We start from the raw sequence: 20,706 nt of genomic DNA, 5'->3' as shown, positions 1-20,706 counted from the left end.
AATGTCGCGTCAGTGTTTGCGCTATCAGCAAGCAAGGTGGTCACGGCCGTATGTCAGCTCTCCAGACTGTCCGTGAATCAAGATTGAAAGTTTCCGTAAATGGTTTAAAGAGTGATTTATTTATGACATTGATATTTTACACCCGGGAATCTTGTTTCAAATTGGCTTTGAACCAACTGTGTCGATTGAGTTAATGCACATGAATCACAAATAAATACACGCTATGCAGTAGAAAACATTTGTTGAGCCATAACACACTTGGTTGAATAAACTAGAAAAAGCACAATACGTAACAAGCATCCTATCACTTCACAGTTGTCAGACTAAAAAACAGGCCACCCAATACAAAACAAGGACCCTTATCACTTCACAGTCCTCCTGTCTTACTTACTCTCCATAAAAACTGGTTTCTAGACCCTCGGCAGCTTACATTAGTGGGTGTCTTAATAAAGATGCATAAAAAATGTGTGCACATCGAAGGTGACTAGTTTAAACACCTAAGTCTGGTAAGTAAATCACTTTTTAAAATAAGTATGGAAACTGCTGTGCGCTTGCTTCATCGACACTCTACGATGCCGACAAACGGTCGTGCGTGCCTCGTTTGTTGATAGCGCAAACACTGATGCAGTGTTCTACACTTTAATGGGTCGCTCTGTATATATTAATACAATCACAGCGAGTAAAAGGTAAAAAAGGTAAAGTGCTCCCCTGTGTTTAGCACCACGCCATGAAGGCGTATAGGGAGTGTGGGGGTAATGTCCCTCACTTTCTTGATCCAGTTGTGAGTGGGGGTGATGTGATCAGCATCATGCCCCTGACTGCCTTTACCCCCCAGGGTTTCCCCCAGGTATCCATGTCATTCGATGCTGGGTGGGTGCCGAGGCCACTTCTGTTAGAAAAGTTTCCGGATTTGAACCGGCCGGGAATCGAACCCGGGACCTTCAGCATGGTAGTCAGACGCGTTACCGACTGAGCCAGTGCGGCCGCTACAATCACAGCGAGTAGAGACCTCATTTCAACACTGATCTCTCAAACAACATTTCAACACTGATCTCTCAAACAACATTTCAACACTGATCTCTCAAACAACAGCATTTTCTGTGTAGCACAGATTCATGTTTGCTGCTGTAATTTATTTTTAACATATTTTCTGGGCTTATAATATGGAAATGAAGCCTCGATGAGGGAAATTTACTACGAAAAGTTGTTTAATTGATGCCATGTGAGAACCAGGGGGATGTAATTCCAATTTATCAGATTTACAGGAGTAAAGTAAAGTAAAGTGCTCCCCTGTGCATAGCACCATGCCATGAAGGCGTATAGGGGGTGTGGGGGTAACGCCCCACACTTTCTTGATCCGGTCGTGAGTGGGGGTGATGTGATCAGCATCATGCCCCTGACCGCCTTTACCCCCCAGGGTTTCCCCCAGGTACCCATGTTATTAGACGCTGGGTGGGTGCCGGTGCCGCTTCCATCATTAGAAAAGTTCCCGGATTTGAACCGGCCGGGGATCGAACCCAGGACCTTTAGCATGGTAGTCAGACGCGTTACCGACTCTCCAGGAGAGAGGAAATAATGTATCTTATGTATTAGAAACAGTCAGTAATTTAGAGATAACTGACTCTGCCTTACTGCTAAGGAATAGAAGTAAAGATATGTTGATCTAACTCCAAATACAACATTTCAGAGGAGTTTACTTAAACAAAAACGAAAACCGTATTTTGGGGGTTTCGTTCCCCTGGTTTTCATACGATATCTGTGCTTTGATTGTTGTTTTATCATTCCATTTTATGCACGGATAGGTTACCTGAGAATTGGCCTGCAGTTTAAAGTGGGATACATCCCACTATGCAGTGTACTTTTACCAGGATCAAACTCAGGACCTCTTGATTACACGGTGTGAGTGAAGGTCACTATTAGAGTACTGCATTAGACCACTTTCGCTCCTTCAAACTCGATCGAATTTCCCACGCTCGAGCAAGATTCGCTCGAATATATAGAACATCAAATATCATTTCAATGTGACAATAATCTTACAAATATATATGTAAAATTCGTGCTGGTAGTTTCAGCCCATAATCATCTATTCATTTTCATATATTGCTATGTATTGGTAGGATAGACAAGATTACAATTTAACATGGAGCTGATGACTATGGTCACTTCAGTTTCAATTTCTCTGAATCTTTCACTTCACGAAGTACGTGGGTCTTTCAATATATAAGTTTCCGTATGCTGTAAAAAAGATTATTTTTAAGATACATTAGAAAACTATACATACATGTGTAGGAGGATCCTTCCTCACTTCTCCACATAATCCCCATAGAGATTCAGGCATTTGTCCCACCGTTGCACCAATTTGTCCATACCCTTTGCAAGAAAATCAGGGCTCTGGCTATTGAGCACTATTCTCACATTCCGCTTCACTTCTTCATTTGTTTTGAAACAGGAACCTTGCAATTCAGACTAACACCGGAGAAAGATGAAAATCACTCGGTGCTAAATCGGGGCTGTATGGAGGGTGGGGCAGCCATTCCCACCCCAATTCTTCAATTTTGTGTTGTGCTTGCACTGCTGAGTGGGGGCGAGCATTATTGTCAAGAAGAATGACACCAGCTGACAGGAGACCTGGTCGCTTATGTCGAATTGAGTTTTTTAGTTTATCCAATTTTTTACAATAACGGTCAGCATTAATTGTTCTTCCTTGTTCCAAAAAGTCCATAAGCAGAACGCCCTTAGCATCCATGCTTCTGAACTCCTTACGACGCGAGCTCATATTTTCCAAACAAGTATTTACTTTTCACCCTTGGGCACATGCACCTTCACGCCTGATAACGAATCGATTGTTGTTCCTTGTAGACGAAGGATGGCGATTGTCAACCATGTGCTTCTTTTTAATGGCATTGCTTTATACAATATTTTATAGCACAGGGAAACTTATATATTGAACGTCCCTAGTATATTACGGTTGTACGTGAACTAACTGGGCTTTGAGCGTATACCGATCGTTTGAATGTTCGAGTGTTGTTCGCTTGAGCGAAGGAACAGTCGATTCCGTAAGCCATCTAGCGTCATCCGTGCGAACTATTAGACGATCGAGCAAAAAAGCCTCGATGCAGCACTCTTAGTCACCATTACCTGCCCTGCTGTGAAAGTTCATTATGCAACAAAACCATGATAATATTACTCCATTACTATTATACTAAGATCAGTACTAATTCTTATAGTTATTATTTGCTAATAAAAAGCAATTCCCGAAACCTATGAAATACTTCAATAATGACCTTGGATACTGAATACTCTTAAGCAATATACCTATGGCGCAACCGTCCAAGAAGGGTCTACCTAATGACTGCTGGCTTCACTCCCACATGCCTCAGCAAAGGTAGGCGGGTGATCACCCAACCTGTTCTTGGGTAAAATGTGACAAACAGGACAAACCCCCACTTGTTGTTGCATGACTCATTCGTAAATCTCTTATTTCCTCACGATGGTAGGTGGCTATCAGTCTCATACACTGGCCGAAATCTCAGGAGAAAAGTTGTTACGCTTATCCCTCAAGGGAGATTCGAATTAGCACGTGCCCCATAGCGCGAGCCCAAAGCATGACACCTTACACTATGGCCATGTTGCGGGACACTCTTAAACCATAATCATGAGAAATATAGAGCCTCCCTGATGGTGCAGTGGTAGCGTCATCGCCTTGTAATCAAGGAGTCCCGGGTTCGATAGCCGGTGGAGGCACATAGTGGTTCGGATCCCACTTTAAACTGTAGGTTCAGTTTCAATTAGCTTTTCTGTGCATAAAGTGGACTTAAAACACCAACTCAATCAATCATGAGAAATATACAATTGTTATAGAATTTATGTGGAAGAACAAAATCTTTCATGGTGAGAACATGAATCACCCACTCAACATGTTCAGCCACCAAGGATGAATTTCACGAATTAATTAGGCTATTTATAACTTTCCCAAAAGTTACCTTTGCCTTCTAAGCTCCTCGTTCTTGCTTTCTACATACTGCACCAGGTGCTCTGGTACTTGGTAACTCCTATTGCCAACGGCACCAGCTGGTCTCTCTAGGGACTTCCTTCTGTAGAAAAGCATGTAGGCACTTTCCTTCCCTGAGAACTGCTTCTCAATGTTCTTCTTCGAGATCGGAATGACAGAGGTATCATTAAAGTCGAACCAGTTTTCTTCCTCGCAAGGAACAATCTCTGGAACATCTTCCCATATTTCCGGAACGGATTCATCAACCAGTTGTTCCGGAGTTGGAAAATCCTCTTCTTGCACCGGAACGACCTTGTGCCTCTTTCCTTTCTTGTGCCGTGATTTTTGCTCCTGCCACTCTAGGAAACCGTCCAAGTATCGTTTATTCTGCTGCGAGCCGGTTGGCACTTGGGGCATGCTCCTGTCCACTTTCGCAGGTGTTGCAAACGATTCGAGCGTAACACCAGGCTGCAAACCCACCATCTGTGACGTCGGACAATAATTGAAGAGATGGTCTTTGGAGGAGATGTACTTCGATATTGGTCCCCATCGTCTCCGGAATTTTTTGTTCCACGAAATGCCGCACATGGAAGGGAGGTGATGACACAGCATGTTCAGGTGAAGCATGCGATCTGAACTTTGAAGGAGAACTTTACACACATAAACTGCCGGTTCTTTGTCTAAAGAAGCTGCTGGTTCTTTGTCTGAGAGAGCAGGATCTGTACCGGTTGTACTGGGAGAATCAGGAGAGTCCATTTCCTGAGGAAAAATATGAGAGAATAAATCACACTTATGCTAAAATTAACTGCAATACAGGGTGATTATAAAAGATGGACACAATTTTGTACGGCAATATTTCCTGATCTATACATAGCATGTGAATGATCATAACATTTCAAAGAAGAGGCCCTAAAGTTTAAAATTACATTTCATTATACTCACAATAAAGTTTATAAATGTGCAATGTTTCGTCTCAGGTTCTCTTCTAATACACGCGGTCTGCCAGGACTTTTGCCTTTACATAGACAGCCTGTTTGTTCAAATTGGTAATTCAAACAACAAATGTTTTTCCTTCTTGGAGATTCAATGTGGAAACAAAGGCAAAATGGATGCTACACTGCAGTCACAGACTCAGTTTTAATGAACTCACGAATGCAGAAAATCTTGTGCTGCATAGCAGCCATTCTGCTCTCAACTGACACTGCTGCATAATGGTGGTATTTGAAACTTTACAGCCTTCTGTTTCAAATGTTATGTAGATCTTTCACATATGATGAATAGTTCAGGAAATACGAACCACTATGTGCCTCCACCGTGTATTGAATCTAGGACCACTTGATTAGAAGGCAACAACATTAGCACTACACCATCGGTGAGAGTAAACGTGTAGGTGAAATTGATGGTGTAAGTGTGCATGACATTTTGCACTTCAAAAATGAACATCTGACTATGTGTGGTGTTGAAAAGCAGTTTCTACAAAACAAAATTCACTGTTCAGAGATAATTCGGAGTACACTTTCAATGGACAATTTTAAGATATGCTTTGTTGTTCATTGCAAGCAACACAATGAAACAAGCAACTTCTGGGTGGTCACTCTAGAACCATGATAAAATTCAAGAATAATTCCCGGTTTTCAAGGCGAACCTTCTAAAAATTCAAGGGTACAAGCAGATGTTTTCTCCATTTCAACCTTACGTATTACCACCAAAACCCGCCCCCCACATGCACATATAGGCTATAGCAGTAACGATATAAAATGTCTGTGTGATTTCAATTAATCCAAAAATTATAATTCAATTCAACGGTGTAGCCCTTATATTTAAAATATTTAATTTAAGGTGCAGAGTTCACATTTGCCATTTCACATACTCAGACTCGAAATACATCTACAAACACAAGTCACAAATGTTACGCAGGGATTAAACTAACCTATTAAAAAATTATTAATTGTTTAAGAATTTCAAACTCAACTTTACCTGATCAACTTCAAGATACCTGCAACATACACGTTCTGCAAAGGTCACTAACCAAGTTAATGGATTCAAAGATAATATTTTATATTCCACGCAGCTTTCTTTCTCTTCCTCGATAAAAATAAATGCTAAACTAAAAAACTTGCCTCAGGGCATTTATAAATTCAATTAGATTTGCATTAATAAAAGTTGCAGTTTTTAAAGTCTACGGAGAAAAATTCATACAGAATTCAAGCAGAATTCCCGGAGCCAATAATTACAGGAATTCCCGGTGAGTAGCCACCCTGAACAAGTGTCCTTCTGTCACTGGCATTTATCTATTTGTTTGACAGAATTTTGGATGAAAATACTTTTGACGTTTGCCCACATATTTCCACTGTTTGTAGAACATAAAGGGCTGGGAAGTTGAAGACAAAAAATGCGTATAAAAATACTTACTTCAAAACCTCAGTCCACAGAGGTTTTACAACATACTTGTCTACATCTTCTTCATTAATTTTTCAGTAAAAATCTGAGCATTTCTGCAATTTTTTCCTCTCAAACCTACGAATCTCTGACCTACCAGGCACCTCCATCACGTTACGAGTATGGACCCACTCTGGGACTGAACCTTAACTCGTAACATGGTGGGGGTGCTGGCTAGGTAAGGGATTAGCGAGTTCGAGAGAAAAAAATTGCAGGGAAGCTTAGATTTTTACTGACAAATGAATGAAAAGTCTCGAAATCAGATCAAATAAAGGTTAAGCTCAAATATTCGAAACCATCAAATCAATTAGAATACGCCACATTCAGTGTCTAAATTCAAACTTTCATAACCCAAGCTAGAAAGCATGCTACTTACAGGCTTGATCCAATTTCCGAGTCGGTCAATATCATGTATGTAGGCGTGATAGTGGCCACCGTGCGTGCTGCCACTATGGATGACAACAGAGAAGAGCTCGTACACCGTGAATTCCGGAGGCATCTCGTGTTCGCAGAAAGCTCCAAGATCCAACACCTGAGGGAAACTGAAGTGGCTCGTTTCCTTATACCTCTCCAATTTCTGGTAATCGTAACTGAAGCGAAGGAGGGAGACGGTTAAAATTGGTGGCAGCTTTCTCAGTCTTGCACCCTTCAAAGACAAAAGAAAGCAAACAAGATCTTTAATACCTGATACCACTTTGAACCAATACCCACATCAATATCAATACCATTACCAATTCCCAACAATATTGATACTTCAAAATTGTAACAATCAAAAGCTGTTCACCCCTAGCTTACCCGTTAGAACTGTGGTGGTCTACTGTCAGATTAAAAATTATAGACACTCGAATTTCAAGCATAAATACCTTCTCCGAGTATTAACCAAATTATAAGTTTCCCAATTTAATTGTGCTGATTTTGTCCAAATGGAATAACTCATACATCCTCCAAAATATCTGGCTGCTATGAAAATAGCAATTTCCATGGTCAAAACATTAGTGGCTACCAATTTGGTCCCCAACGCTCCCCAAACATGCACTATATTTCCAAACATTTATTGTCAAACTATAGCTTAAGAGATGCCGTAAAATTCTTCAAAGTGTGTATTTTCTTAATCTCCACAAACGTGGTTTAGGCATTTGAAAGTGTTATTAGAATTTGGAATCTACATCAGCATATGAAAAATCAATGTTTCATCTACAATCTTTAAATGCTTTGAACAAATGCAAATCAAAATCATTCCCGAGGTGTATCTAGTTGTGATTAATTTTTAGCTAAAAAATGCTAAATTTGCTGCAGTTATCGTGGTCTCAAAATTGGTGACTTACCCCCAACATTTCCTAAAACACACATATTACAGAGTTCTTAATAAAAATTTAAAACTCAAGTGATGCCCTAACATCGCTGAGACCTGTGTTTCTTAATATACGAATATGTAACCTAGTCAAATGAGCATAATTTAAAGCTCTCCCAAGCAGTAGCGGCTTCTGCCTATTCGCACATTCACACCCAAATAAATCTGTAATGCAAATCATTATTATTATACTTATTTATTTAACTCTATCTCCCTTGAAACATCAAGTGTTTCAACGACGCTCCACCAAGAGAGATGGTGGAGAAGCCTGCGATCAGTGATATCAACCCACGTAAACAGCTGCACTTGGGTAGTTGCAGCAGTTGCGTAGACAATGCTGATTGGGTCTTTTGGCTTGGGCACCGTGTGAGGGAAGGTTGTATCATTTAGGTGTGTTAGCAAATGTAGTGTTGCAAACCCATTTCATTGGAGATCGTGTGACGGAGTCGAGGCAACCCATACATCATTGCAAATTGAGGGATTTTTTTTAAGAAAAGAGAAATTTCGAAGGTATATTGTCCCTCCCATTCTGTCCCGAGCATGACAGGGGAAGAAAAGGAGGAGAGGGGGAAGGGCAACTGAAACCGAAATGGGTGTTTTAAGCATGCCTTTGGTTAGTGTATCTTGGCCAAAATAAACGGTCTCTGTGGCGCAGTGGACGAATTATCAATTCACGCGGAGGTAGCATGTATCAATCAGTCAGCTGTTTTGCATTGTATGTCATCTGTTATTCCATTGCAAATTTGTTTAGCGCTGTCAAAAGGTTGTACCTGCTTCAGTGCAAAGTGTTTGATTTCATGATGAATAGAAAAACTGTACATAGCAAAAGCCGAGACTTAATATTTAACCTTGTTGAATTTTTGGAGGGAAGTTAGCTACAAAGTCTGTAGCAACCGAAGTAATATATGGATACAGTGGAAGGGAAGGAAAAATTCTGAAGTACGAAGCAGAGCAGTGTGGACTGAGTAAGTACTGTAATTTTCTTTAAGATTTATTATTCTCTTGATTTCGCTTGATTTGATTGGTTCGATCAGTCTGTCATTAGAAATAAACAATGGCTAGATATATCACAACTGATTTCCTCCATGTGGTAGTTGGATCGGTTACTTTGGTGTACGCCAATTCTCCTTGTTCATTAATATCAGCGGAGCGGGGGAGGAAGTTTTTACGAAATATTTTGCAAATCGACAATAGTATTGATATGGTAGATCGGAATTTCTATGTTTTGAGTGATTTTGTCAGGTTATCGAATGCTGAATTACATCTTGCACAATAACATCGCTCTTCTCGTGATTGACTGGATAATTTCCGAAATAAATGAAATTTGGAAAAAACTCATGGAACTCTGTCATAGCCTCATTTTCAGTGAAAGGTGATCAAAACTTGGGTTCCCAATATACAAAGGCTGTCGCAGAGAAGGTGAGACAGATATTTTCCTGGCTTGGAAACACTGCCTATGGTTTCGGCACTAGTTGCATCGTGTAGGATGACTCATTCTGTTTACGTAGCAAGTTGTCACATGTTGCAAAACCACGTTAGTGAGCAGCTGTGTTGATTTACATGAAACGTGTTTCGTTTACCCCTCCAGGTTTTTGTGTAACATTGCTTTTCGCGATGAGTATTCAAGATGAACAGTGACATGCCATAAAATTTTGTTGGCATTTAGGGAAAAGTCCTGCGGAAACATATGCAATGTTTCAACAGGTATATGGCGATCAAGACAGACTGAGTAGAGCCACACTATTACCAAGGGGTCATTGAGACACTGTGCCAGCACATAGCAAAAAAAGAGGCTGCATTTGAAGAACTCCTTCATATTTCCACTTTTAAAGGCTGCTTTACGTGGTCGTCATTTCACGAACAAAGAAGTGATCACCGCAGCGCAGTTTTCTTCAGTTCGCAACATGACGACGAATTTTCAAAGACATTCACAAAGTGGCAGGAGCGTACGGACGCTTGCTTAGCTGTCAATGGTGCCTATTTTGAAAAAGATGTACGTCTACTCGATATGGCTGATTCTGAATAAAACTTTTGTGGTTTGTAATTTTTTTGTTTCATTTTAATGATTCTTGGAGGGGTCCATGTACATGCTTGTCTTTTAACTGCTACACAGTCACAACTTTTTGACCTATTGCGCTCATTTTGGTCTCAATCGGCAGCTAATGAACCAAATTTTCACCCTAGTACATTTACTAGCCAATGGAGGTCGCTGTTTTCCTATACAGGAATTAGTCTCACCTTCTCTGTGACATGCTTTGTATTAAGCATCATTATGTACGCAAAAACAGGTGGAAGTATTTGACAGGGGTGGTATAACACTTCTGGATGCGAGACTGAGTGCACGCCCATAGAGACAGACCACGAGCTGCTAATGCTCCCAAGACATGGCACAGAGGTAGCACTGTTGCCTGGTAATCAAGGGGTTCCGGGTTCGATGTCTAGTGGAAGCACATAGTGGTTCGGATGCCAATTGAAACTGTAGGTCCAGTTCCGATCAGCCATTCTGTGTATAAAGTGGACTTAAAACAATGATTCAATCAATCTCCCAAGACATGTTAAACTGGTCCGTCTTTAAACATGCTGACCAATTTTTATCAAATACAATGGGAGACCAATCCTTCAAGTTATCTTGCAACTATAAAAATTGCAACTCAAAAGCTTTGCCTTTATGGCAGTTATCATAAATACAACATTTGTGATTTTACCACACCACTCCTCTTCGAAGCTATGAAATATTATTTCGAAAGTTTTATTGCAAAATTGCAGACCAATAAAATCTCCAAAATGACTGTTTAATTCCTTATACTACGAAATTGTATTCTAGACAGTTTTGAGAAAGAAAAAAAAAACAATGTACATATATGCATAGAGCCTGCAAGATGGGAAAAATCAGTCTGTCATCCACCATCTTGAAACACATTGCCCAATTTTGCTCACAAGTTTTCTAGCTGAAATAATATTACCTAAATGATTCTAAATTTACAGCAGGTATCATGGCCACTAAATAAAGGACCTTGTATCGTACCTGCTTCTGTCGTTTCAGGGATGGTTCAAATATATACGGGTGGTCCATTTATAATGATAGTATGGAATATCGCATGCAGAATTCATCCAATCGAAAAATTGCACAGAATAAAAGTTTGATACTATTCAGGGGGTAAGTCAATGCCGCAAAAATTTTGTCGCTGCCACCCACCCCTTAGGGGGATGGGGGTAAATTTGAAATTTCAAATGGAACACCCCCATTCGTTTTACATATTTGGATTCCGTGTTGAAAAAAAATATTTTTTATTTGAAAAATTTTGTAAAAAAATTGCAAACTTCGAACATTTATAAACATTTGCTAGTTTCAGATTCATTTTGTTCCCTTTATGTAATAACGGTTTTGGTTTCCGTTGAGAACATTGCAAAAACGAATTTTATTCAAAAAATGTGTGCAAAGAATTCGGCAAAAGAAAATTGTTTGCAATTTATGTTTTTGTGTAACAATAAATAATATTAATTTGTTCCAACTTTTTGGTTTCAAGGAACAATTTCATATGAACAACAAAATTAAGTATGTTACTACAAATTAGTTATCATTTGAGGTACACAAATAAATGTTTAAGGGAGCAAATGTTAAAAATGATGACCGTTCTCTTCAATGCATTTCAAAACACGGTGTCTGAAGCTCCACACTGTTCGTCCCAAAATGTCAGGAGTGATAGAGGCACAAGAATCAATAATTGGTTTCCTCATGTTTTCTGGCGTTGTTGGAACTTCGTGGTAGCACTTTTCTTTAAGTAGTCCCCAAAGGCAGAAATCAGGTGACGTGAGATCGGGTGAACGAGCTGGCCAAGAACCGGGTCCGATCCATTGACCAGGAAACTTTGTGTCCAACATGGCTCGAGCCTGAATGGAGTAGTGAGTAGTGTTGTTCATATGAAATTGTTCCTTGAAACCAAAGAGTTGGAACAAATTAATATTATTTATTGTTACACAACAACATAAATTGCAAACAATTTTCTTTTGCAGAATTCTTTGCACACATTTTTTTAATAAAATTTGATTATGCAATGTTCTCAACGGAAACCAAAACCGTTATTACATAAAGGAAACAAAATGAATCTGAAACTACCAAATGTTTATAAATGTTCGAAGTTTGCAATTTTTTTTACAATTTTTTTTTCAAACAAAAAATTATTCTTTTTCAACATGGAATCCAAATATGTAAAACGAATGGGGGTGCTCCATTTGAAATTTCAAAATTACCCCCCACCCCCCTAAGGGGTGGGTGGCGACGACGAAATTTTTGTGGCATTGACTTACCCCCTCAATAGTATCAAACTTTTATTCTGTGCAATTTTTCGATTGGATGCATTCTGCATGCGATATTCCATACTATCATTATAAATGGACCACCCGGTATATATATATATATATATATATATACACATTTTTTATTTCCTTATTACAGAAAGGATGTTTAAGAGGTGATGAACTGTTGATGATTCGAATTGAGAATGGGCAGTAAAAACAAAGTCGAAAGAAGGTGAAGTTGCAAAAAAAACCGGTTAAGACCTAAAAAAAAAGGCTAAAAAGGACCAATAAGCCAAAAAAATGCAAAAAGTGACAAATAAAACCCACCTTTTTCTGGCCTACAATGACCCAAAATGAACATATATTATGTTGGGCCTCGTCTTCCGACACTAGAATAAAAAAGGATTTTTCCTTAACTTCCGAGCCCTGGTTATAAGTATTGGTATTGGCTCAGCCCTACAAAATACAGTACCTTGGTAGCATCCACCAATGTGTCACAGCGTTCGCAATAGTACTTGTTGCTTCCGGACATGGTTTCAGTCTCCAAAAATGAAGCGTATAAGCTCTCCTGAATAGTCTGGTAGCCAGACACTGCCAACGTGAGATCTAGGAAACTCTCCTCCCGCTCACTCACACGTCCACACGCACAGCAAATAACCTAATATAAAGAGAAGTGTGATAAGCAGAGAATGGATTTATATGTACTAAAAAAGATTTAGATAACAAGGTGCATTCCATAAATAACCGGAAGAGTAGTATAAAAAATCTAAAATACGACCGTGATTGTTATATGTTTGTTATTTTCTGAAGGCATCTGTAAGTTATTCATAACTGGGGCTGGCACGGTTGCCTCGCACACGAGACACTGGGATACGGTACACAAAATTGCAACACCCTTACAGGAGTGCTCCAAGCTGGAGCAGCGAAGTGTCATAAGATCTTTGCTGAGTGAAGGCGTGAAACCGATAGAAATTCATCGCAGCATGACAGTTCAGTACGGTGACAACTGTATGAGACAATTACAAGTGTATGAGTGGGCTGAAAAGTTCGAACAGGGCATAACCAATGTTGAAGATTCTCCATGTCCAGGTCGCTCTGTCACTGCAGTCACGGAAACTCTGTTTTAGGACCAGAAGGGGCCAATTCTTGAACATTACATGCCCAGAGGTGCGAAAAACTGAAACCAGTCATTCTGCAGAGACGACGTGGTCTGATGTCCACAGGTGTGCTTTTGCTCTATGACAATGCGACACCCTTCACATTCACCCATCTCGCACCTTCTGATTTCTACACCTTTGGTCCACCGAAAGATGCACTAATTGGATCGAGGTTCCAGAATGACGACAAAGTCCAGTCAGCCGTGCATGGGTGGTTACACACGCGTCCAAAATATTTTTTTGTCCTGTGGAATCAGTTTCCTTATCAAGCACTGGCGTAGGTGCATTGAAGTAGGGGTGGACTATGTTGAAAGATAGTACTGTAGTTCTTTTGGTGCTTGTAATAAATATTTGTTACAACATATTTCCTATTATGCATTGAATGAGTCTCGTAACAGGTGTCCCACTTGAAGGTAGCTCCGGAAAATGTTGGTTGAAACGAAAAGTTACAACAGGAAATAAAAAAAAAGAATGACATGGCATACCTGTATGTATCAGAAATGAAGTTGTCACATGAGGTGCTGGAAATGTCCTCCCTGAGCTTCCAAACACAATGGAACACGACGTTGCATGTTTCTAAAGGTGGCTGGCAAAAGCTGTTGTGTCACCACCTGGATCTCGTGCCGGATGTTCTCCCGTAACTCATCCAGTGTGCATGATTTGTTAATGTAGACACGTTCTTTGAGATGACCCCAGAGAAAAAAGGCAGGTGGGGGCAAATCTGGTGACCTTGGTGGCCATAGTCCTCGTGAAGTCACTCTGCCTGGGAAAAATGATTCCACTTCAGCCATGCTCACACGAGACGTGTGGCGGCTACGGAGCTCAGTGTTGCCGCCTCTACTTTCTTTCTCATGGACTAACTCACATTCTGTACAAATATCAACAAAATCCTTGCAATATTAACAACAGGAAATGGATATTACCCAGGCTACCTTCGAGTGAGACACCTGGTATATATTTAGTTATTTTAATCAAAATATTGAAATATATGCACTTAATATGGAAAGATGATAAAATGAAACGGATGAAAAGCTACACCAATGCACAAGCTGGGCCTCAAACATGGAACCTTTCAGAAGACGCACTGTATAAGAGTTAACTAAGTTAGTTGCAGGCTGAAAAAAAGTTGTAGGATAAGAAGTGTACCTACCATAACTGTTCAGAAAACTGAACAAAACCCAACGAAAGTTATGAGCAGTTATACTACAGTTATAATAAATTATATCAAGCTTGAATTATTGCAATAATAACAACACTAACATTAAAGTTATGTGAATAACATTTTAACTCGTTAACAAAATGTATAACCTGTATCTACACTCTCTTTCTCACAAAATCACAAATGCACTCTTAACATTAAAAGAAGAGTTTTGTTTCAAAATTAAAATGAATTAAATAAAGTACATCGTGAACATTACCTGGTTGACTGTACTTCCGTGATACAGTTCTGATATCAAATCTTTCCCTGTAGTTCCAACCAGAGACTTTTCGATAGCTGCAAACAAAATCCGGTTGAGCTCTTGAACGTCATGCTGTTGTAACTCCTGAAAACAGGTGGTACTACTATTATTATTATTGTAGTTATTATTAACACTGCTTACTTGTACCATAAAGTTACCTGTGGTGATGAACAAAAGCATCTTGAGGTATTCAAGCGTACATTTTTCAAATGTGCACTGCACAAAAACATTTACATAAGAACTAATTGCCGTAGAGATGACTTTTTTTTAAAAAATTAAACATTTTATCTCCCAATACGAGAAAGTACTTAAATTACAGAAGCATGCTCTCAGAATAATGAGATTGAATTAAATTAAATTATAATAATTTTATGCTTAAGTGACACATTTCCAACTTATGGTGAAAATTTAAACTTTTTCTTTTAACTGCCATTTACTTCATCGTGGTCGACATAGCCTCTGTATCAAGTTTCACCGCAATCTGATGCTTCTAATTGGCTACAGAGGGCTCCGAGTAGGGGAACTTTAATCGTGAATATCCGGTTCAATGCAAAAAATCATCATAATGAACCAAAAAGAAAAAGAAAACACAAAATACATGCCTCTTCACCAGTCCAACCAAAGCTGTCCGTGAGGTCTGTAGTTGAAACAGCTTTTAGATCAGCCAGGAGTAGATTGGCAAAGAGTTTCTGCAGCTGAATGGGAATGATGCGCATCTTTGTCGAACGGTTGCCTTCGTCCGCCCATCCCAGTTCCTCCTTCGACAACTTCAGCAGAGACTCTGAAACGAAATCGAGCATCAACATCTTATATATCCTTACAGTTTAAAGTTTGTTACAGACAATTATACAGTGCGTCTGTCGGCAGCCTGCTTAGTGCCTGGCCAGACGGCAACCCATCAAATCGCATGTAATATCTTCGCTATACGTTCAACCAACATGGAAAGTGGTGTTCAAGTTCAGAAGATTCAACAAATGCCTGTCTGCTGCTTCAAACGGTCATTTGATTAGCTAGTACTCACCACGCAATCATACACCACACATACACCGGTCCGGAAGGTCGGACAGGCACACAAGGGATGGTAAAATGCACTGTACATGTTTTATTAATGTGCTTTTTCAGGAGAACAAATGATTCCTTAATTACACTTATAAACAGGGGTAGACAAATATAGGGTGTCCAGTCATTATGGCACCTGAATTTTCAAATCTACTTGTAGTTTTTTTAATAATTCAAGTTCACTTATGGGAATTTCCATTTTTGTCTTTTTTACATAATGAGTAGGGATGGCACTCCGGTGCAATAATTAATTGCTTTTAATTGATTAATTTGCTTTATTTTACTTCGCTTCTTGTGCCACTTTTGGCTAATTTGCAAAGATTAGGATGAGTGGACACTCACAAACATCCATGCCCAGGCCAGGATTCGAACGTGGGACCCCTGGCATCGTAGCACGATGTGCTAACCACTCCGCCATGGGGCTGGCTTAGGTGTGTTAAGGTCACACTTCAAAATATGTAGCTGTACCTTAGTTGAATTCATGGTTTTCTTAGAGGATTTGAAAAAAAGAAAAAAAGATGGTTCCTGACAAAATGGACTGGCACCCTAATTATTTTTAGTTTTGTCAACCCCTGGCTTCAATGGTACACTAATATTTTTGTGTTCATTGAGAAATAAAGATCTTTATTTTTGTGTTGCTTTATGTGATATGTGAGTAATTTAGGTTGTTAAGGGTTAGTGAAAATGACGCATAAGTATATGATACAAATAACCCTTTCTCTTATTTCTTTTTTCAACTGGTAAATTTTGTTACATGCACATTGTGCTAAACGGATGGCGTAATAGTTACAATTAGAATATTATGCAAAAAAATCAGATATTCCAGACACTACTGGACAAGACCACACATATGAAAACATTGATTTTTTTTCATCTACTCTAGCCTTCATGCATTTATTATGCAAGTAGTCATAAACACACAGTAAGGTAATGGATCCGAATGTTTAATGACTTCTGCAAGTTTCGTAGGGGAAAGATGAATTATTGCAGAATAGTGAAAATGCTGTGAAAGTAATTAGCACTGTTTGCAAAAAGGGACCCAAGTTCCTTTTGTTTTATTGTGATTTCATCATGCTACGTTTGCACTTTTTACATGGTTCGATTTCGATTACCTCTGTTAACACATACTGCGGAGTTTTAGCGACTACTTACTTCGTGTTTCATTGACACTGGTTAATCTAGGTATATAATTCATTACTTGCCAACAGCCCTTCATTTACTTTCATGTTGGTTGCATGATAATGGTTTCCTACCGACATACTATGCTTGTCCCTACATGTTTCCATAGTTAGGTTAAGCGAGTCAGGTTTAGTTCTCTCAGTATTAAAATAATTCCCACTAGTCTACGATACTTACTGTCTCTTCTATCAACGGAGAATGCTATGGGGAGCGGTCATGCTTGCGTAAGGTAATTTTTTAGTTGTGTTTTTTTTCCCACCATAAATAACTTTTTCGAAAATCCAAATAGTGCTCATTACTTTAAGGAAGGTTCAGATTTTGCGTGACAATGATTACCAAAATTCTATGATATCTTTCTGCTATGAGAATTTGAAAAAAAAAACCAACACAAAACTATTGGAACAGTTACCGCAAAAAGTGCTATTTATTGGCGAAATGACGTAAAAAGTAACTTACACACGCATCCACAAGACATTCTTTGTTTACCGTCATCACAGGATATTTCCATATATACTCACTGTCAAATGTTCACATTAGGCAAGAAGAAATGTCATACTTTCGATGGGCAACAATGTTATGAAATGTGGAAAGCATTTAGGGACATTATTTTAATGCTAAGAGCCCTAAACCTGACCCACCTAACCTAACTATGGAAGCATTTAGGGACAAACATAATATGTGGGTAGGAAACTATTATCATGCACTAACGATGCTTGCTCATCTGGACCGCCTGTATCTATTCAATATATCTCCAAAACCTGCAAATATTCTTTTATGAAATGGAATGTGGCACAATAGCTCAATGCACAGTAAGCGGGCCGATTTAGAAAAGCCCTCGAACTATGTAAACAATACCTGCGTACCACGATTAATTCGGAATTAAACAATTGGAACTTCAGCCAGCAATTTAATCTATTATTTCTTGAGGCTCTCCGGAGCGAATTTACAATATAGAGAAAGCCACCAATTTTGTTAATTTTCTGTATACTAACTAATTTTGGCCTCCAAATGACGAATCTGTTGCAAAAAACCGGGGGTCACGTTTGGAAATTTGAAAAAAAGCAGATTGAATTTTTTATATATATAGGTGTATATGCGTAGTTTTACGAACGAAAATGTAATTGTTTTCAACCAGACCGTTGTTTCACAAGAAAATGATTTATGATGATCAACTTTAGTACGAACCCTATTTTTTCGATGAATTTAGGGGTGAAATGAGTGCTAATGGAATCCAACCTAACCTCATGTGAATGGTTCATGGGGCTAATGTCAATGGTTTGTGGGGCTACCTGTGGATGGTTTTTGGGGCTAATGTCAATGGTTTGTGGGGCTACCTGTGGATGGTTTTTGGGGCTAATGTCAATGGTTTGTGGGGCTACCTGTGGATGGTTTTTGGGGCTAATGAACAATGTTTCATCAAAATGTACAATTTCCAGACGTGACCCCCGGTTTTTTACAACAGATTCGTGATTAGGAGGCCAAATTTAGTTAGTATACCGAAAATTAACAAAATTGGAGACTTTCTCTATATTGTAAATTCTTACCGGCTCTCCTCACCCAGCGAACTCTTATAATCTGTAAGAGATCAATAGGTACTCTTGATACTCTGTAGCCCTTGGGGAAAGTGGAATATTTTGAATTGTTTATGAATGTTTTCAGTTGATTTTGGCTCGAGGAAATGTGTTATTGTCTAGTAAAGTAAGTATGTTACCTTAACGTGTTACTTTACAGTGTGGCAGAACAGCCAGAAGGCTTTGCGCAAGTGAATGTACCACCCAAAACGACTTTCCATAACAGCAGCTATAATTTTACGTAGTTAGGTTATGATTGCTACTGATAGTTATTTTCGACGTGTTCTTTCTCTATTTAGTGTGCTTACAGAGTTTTTACTAATAAAAAGCGACGAAAGTACTCCAAAATTGCAGGTTTTAACTTACGTGGGCCATACTTTGGGATCAAATATTTCTATTTGCGCTTTCCTAACGCTGGAACAACTTTTACATCACGTAAAACATTGAAATCTATCGATTATAAAAAATCGACGTAATTTTCGAGGGGGGTACAGTGGGTCAACGATTCCATGTGTATTGATTGATAGTTACCTTTAAACTCCGGCGTGAATAATAATGTTTGCAAAAGAGAATTAAGGTAGCATGTAGCTCCTCTGTTCTCAATACCACATAAGTTAGATGCTGCTCTGGGCAAAGGTGGAGGTGGTGGCGGAAGGGTGATCTTTCTTGCACTTCCTTCTTGCTTGTTTTCGGAATTGCCAAGCATATTATTCGTTTCAAGCAACCCACTAACACATGTGTTATCGGCATTACCCGAAGTATACACATCATTCATTTCAAACAAACTACCAAACATGTTTTCACGTGCGACACACGCCGGGAACAACGATGTTTTGCAAGGGATTGCCATCACGGGCACTGAATCACATGATGAATTTCCATGCTACGTCTTGTGCACTTTGTTATACAAAATTGAAATAGCATCCTCTTATTATCTTCTACACATCAATGTTCAAAAACACAGATAATACATCTATCTACATCATAACTCAATCAAGGCCGATGCCATGCCAGGTGTAGTACGGAAGTTGCCATAAAATAAACACTTCTGTTCCGTCGGATGCGGAAGTAACTAGCGCCATCAAACGGTTATGAAGAAAACTAAGGATCTCACGTATCGCACGAATTTCAAACACCTTTTAGGTCAAGCTCTGCCCTTTGTTTTCTGTCGTCAGTTTGAACACTTTCGTTCTGAGGTTCAGATCTCTTAGCATACAAAATACTTTCTTGGTCAAGTCGAGAAAAATTTAAGTGTGGTTTATGCTAAGAGACCTAAACCTAATATGCCTAACCTAACAACGGAAAAGTATTCCAAGCTTACGTCAGAAGGCGAAGTGCGGGGTTTGACCGTGTGTGTGGAATTCGTGAGATAAGTGCGACCTATATGGCGACAAGTGTCTGTGTCGACCTGTCATGTCATCATTAGAGTAATGTAATAAAATAACACTAGACTAATAACGTCACGTACTTTATGCTGAGCAAGTTACAGACAGCATTAGTCTTAACCTGCCTGATCACGTTGACAGCGTCTGGGAAAAGTGTACCTGCAGAAGGGGCACAATCAGTGATGTGCCGTAGACTATAAGTTTACGTCTACATGCGTTGTCTACACGTAATCTACGCGTAGATTACATTGAGTTGTAGTTTTCATGGACTACGTAGACAATCTAAAGTGCATTAAAATTAATTTTCAAGGCTTTCATGAATGGAAAGTGAAATTTTCAACTATATTGGTTCCTAACGAAATGAAAAAAATCCTATTTACAACCAAATTTCTCTTCTCTTCTATTATCAACTATGGAAGAAGATAAATAGTATGCAAAAACAACAACAGATGGCAGTCGTGAGGCAAGAGTGGTCTTTTTTCCATAAAACACTAGAATATTTCCTGTATAGACCGTGTTAAAAATGTAAACATAAACATTGGTGAGGTCTTGCCCGGTCCCCCCGGAACTTCCGGTTTAGGCCAGTCCCCTTTGTTGCCAGTTCAGATTCACCAGCATAAGAAGTAAGAAATGAGCACTTGTTTTCATCAGTTATGCGACGATAGTCAAGAAAGGTATTTGTTAAACTTCTACTATGAAGGAGTGGACGTCTAGAATCCGTCGGATGATCAACTGCAGAGCAGATTATTAAAATATGACGTGTCTTTGTGGCCGCCAGTTGTATAGCACACTACGTACCACAGAATCTACGTACA

General features: G+C 39.2%; 1 protein-coding gene across 1 annotated transcript in view; it reads right to left on the bottom strand.

The window, feature by feature from the left end:
- The window catches only part of LOC145981304 (ubiquitin carboxyl-terminal hydrolase 40-like), a 66,868-nt gene extending 47,334 nt beyond the window's left edge, over positions 1-19,534 (bottom strand). The window contains exons 1-6 of the mRNA XM_083114499.1: positions 19,038-19,534; positions 15,300-15,478; positions 14,656-14,781; positions 12,553-12,738; positions 6,807-7,076; positions 3,984-4,750 (exon numbers count right to left, since the gene is read on the bottom strand). Of these exons, the coding sequence (XP_082970625.1) occupies positions 3,984-4,750; positions 6,807-7,076; positions 12,553-12,738; positions 14,656-14,781; positions 15,300-15,478; positions 19,038-19,356 (1,847 nt within the window). The 5' untranslated portion in view covers positions 19,357-19,534. The remainder of the gene's footprint in view (positions 1-3,983; positions 4,751-6,806; positions 7,077-12,552; positions 12,739-14,655; positions 14,782-15,299; positions 15,479-19,037) is intronic.
- Between the last annotated feature and the right edge of the window lie 1,172 nt (positions 19,535-20,706).

The sequence above is a fragment of the Lepisma saccharinum genome, chromosome 29 (assembly GCF_977018435.1).
Source record: "Lepisma saccharinum chromosome 29, izLepSacc3.1, whole genome shotgun sequence".
Lineage (NCBI taxonomy): Eukaryota > Metazoa > Arthropoda > Insecta > Zygentoma > Lepismatidae > Lepisma > Lepisma saccharinum.
The sequence above is the reverse complement of the archived record's forward strand: the minus strand, read 5'-3'. Positions and strand labels throughout refer to the sequence as shown.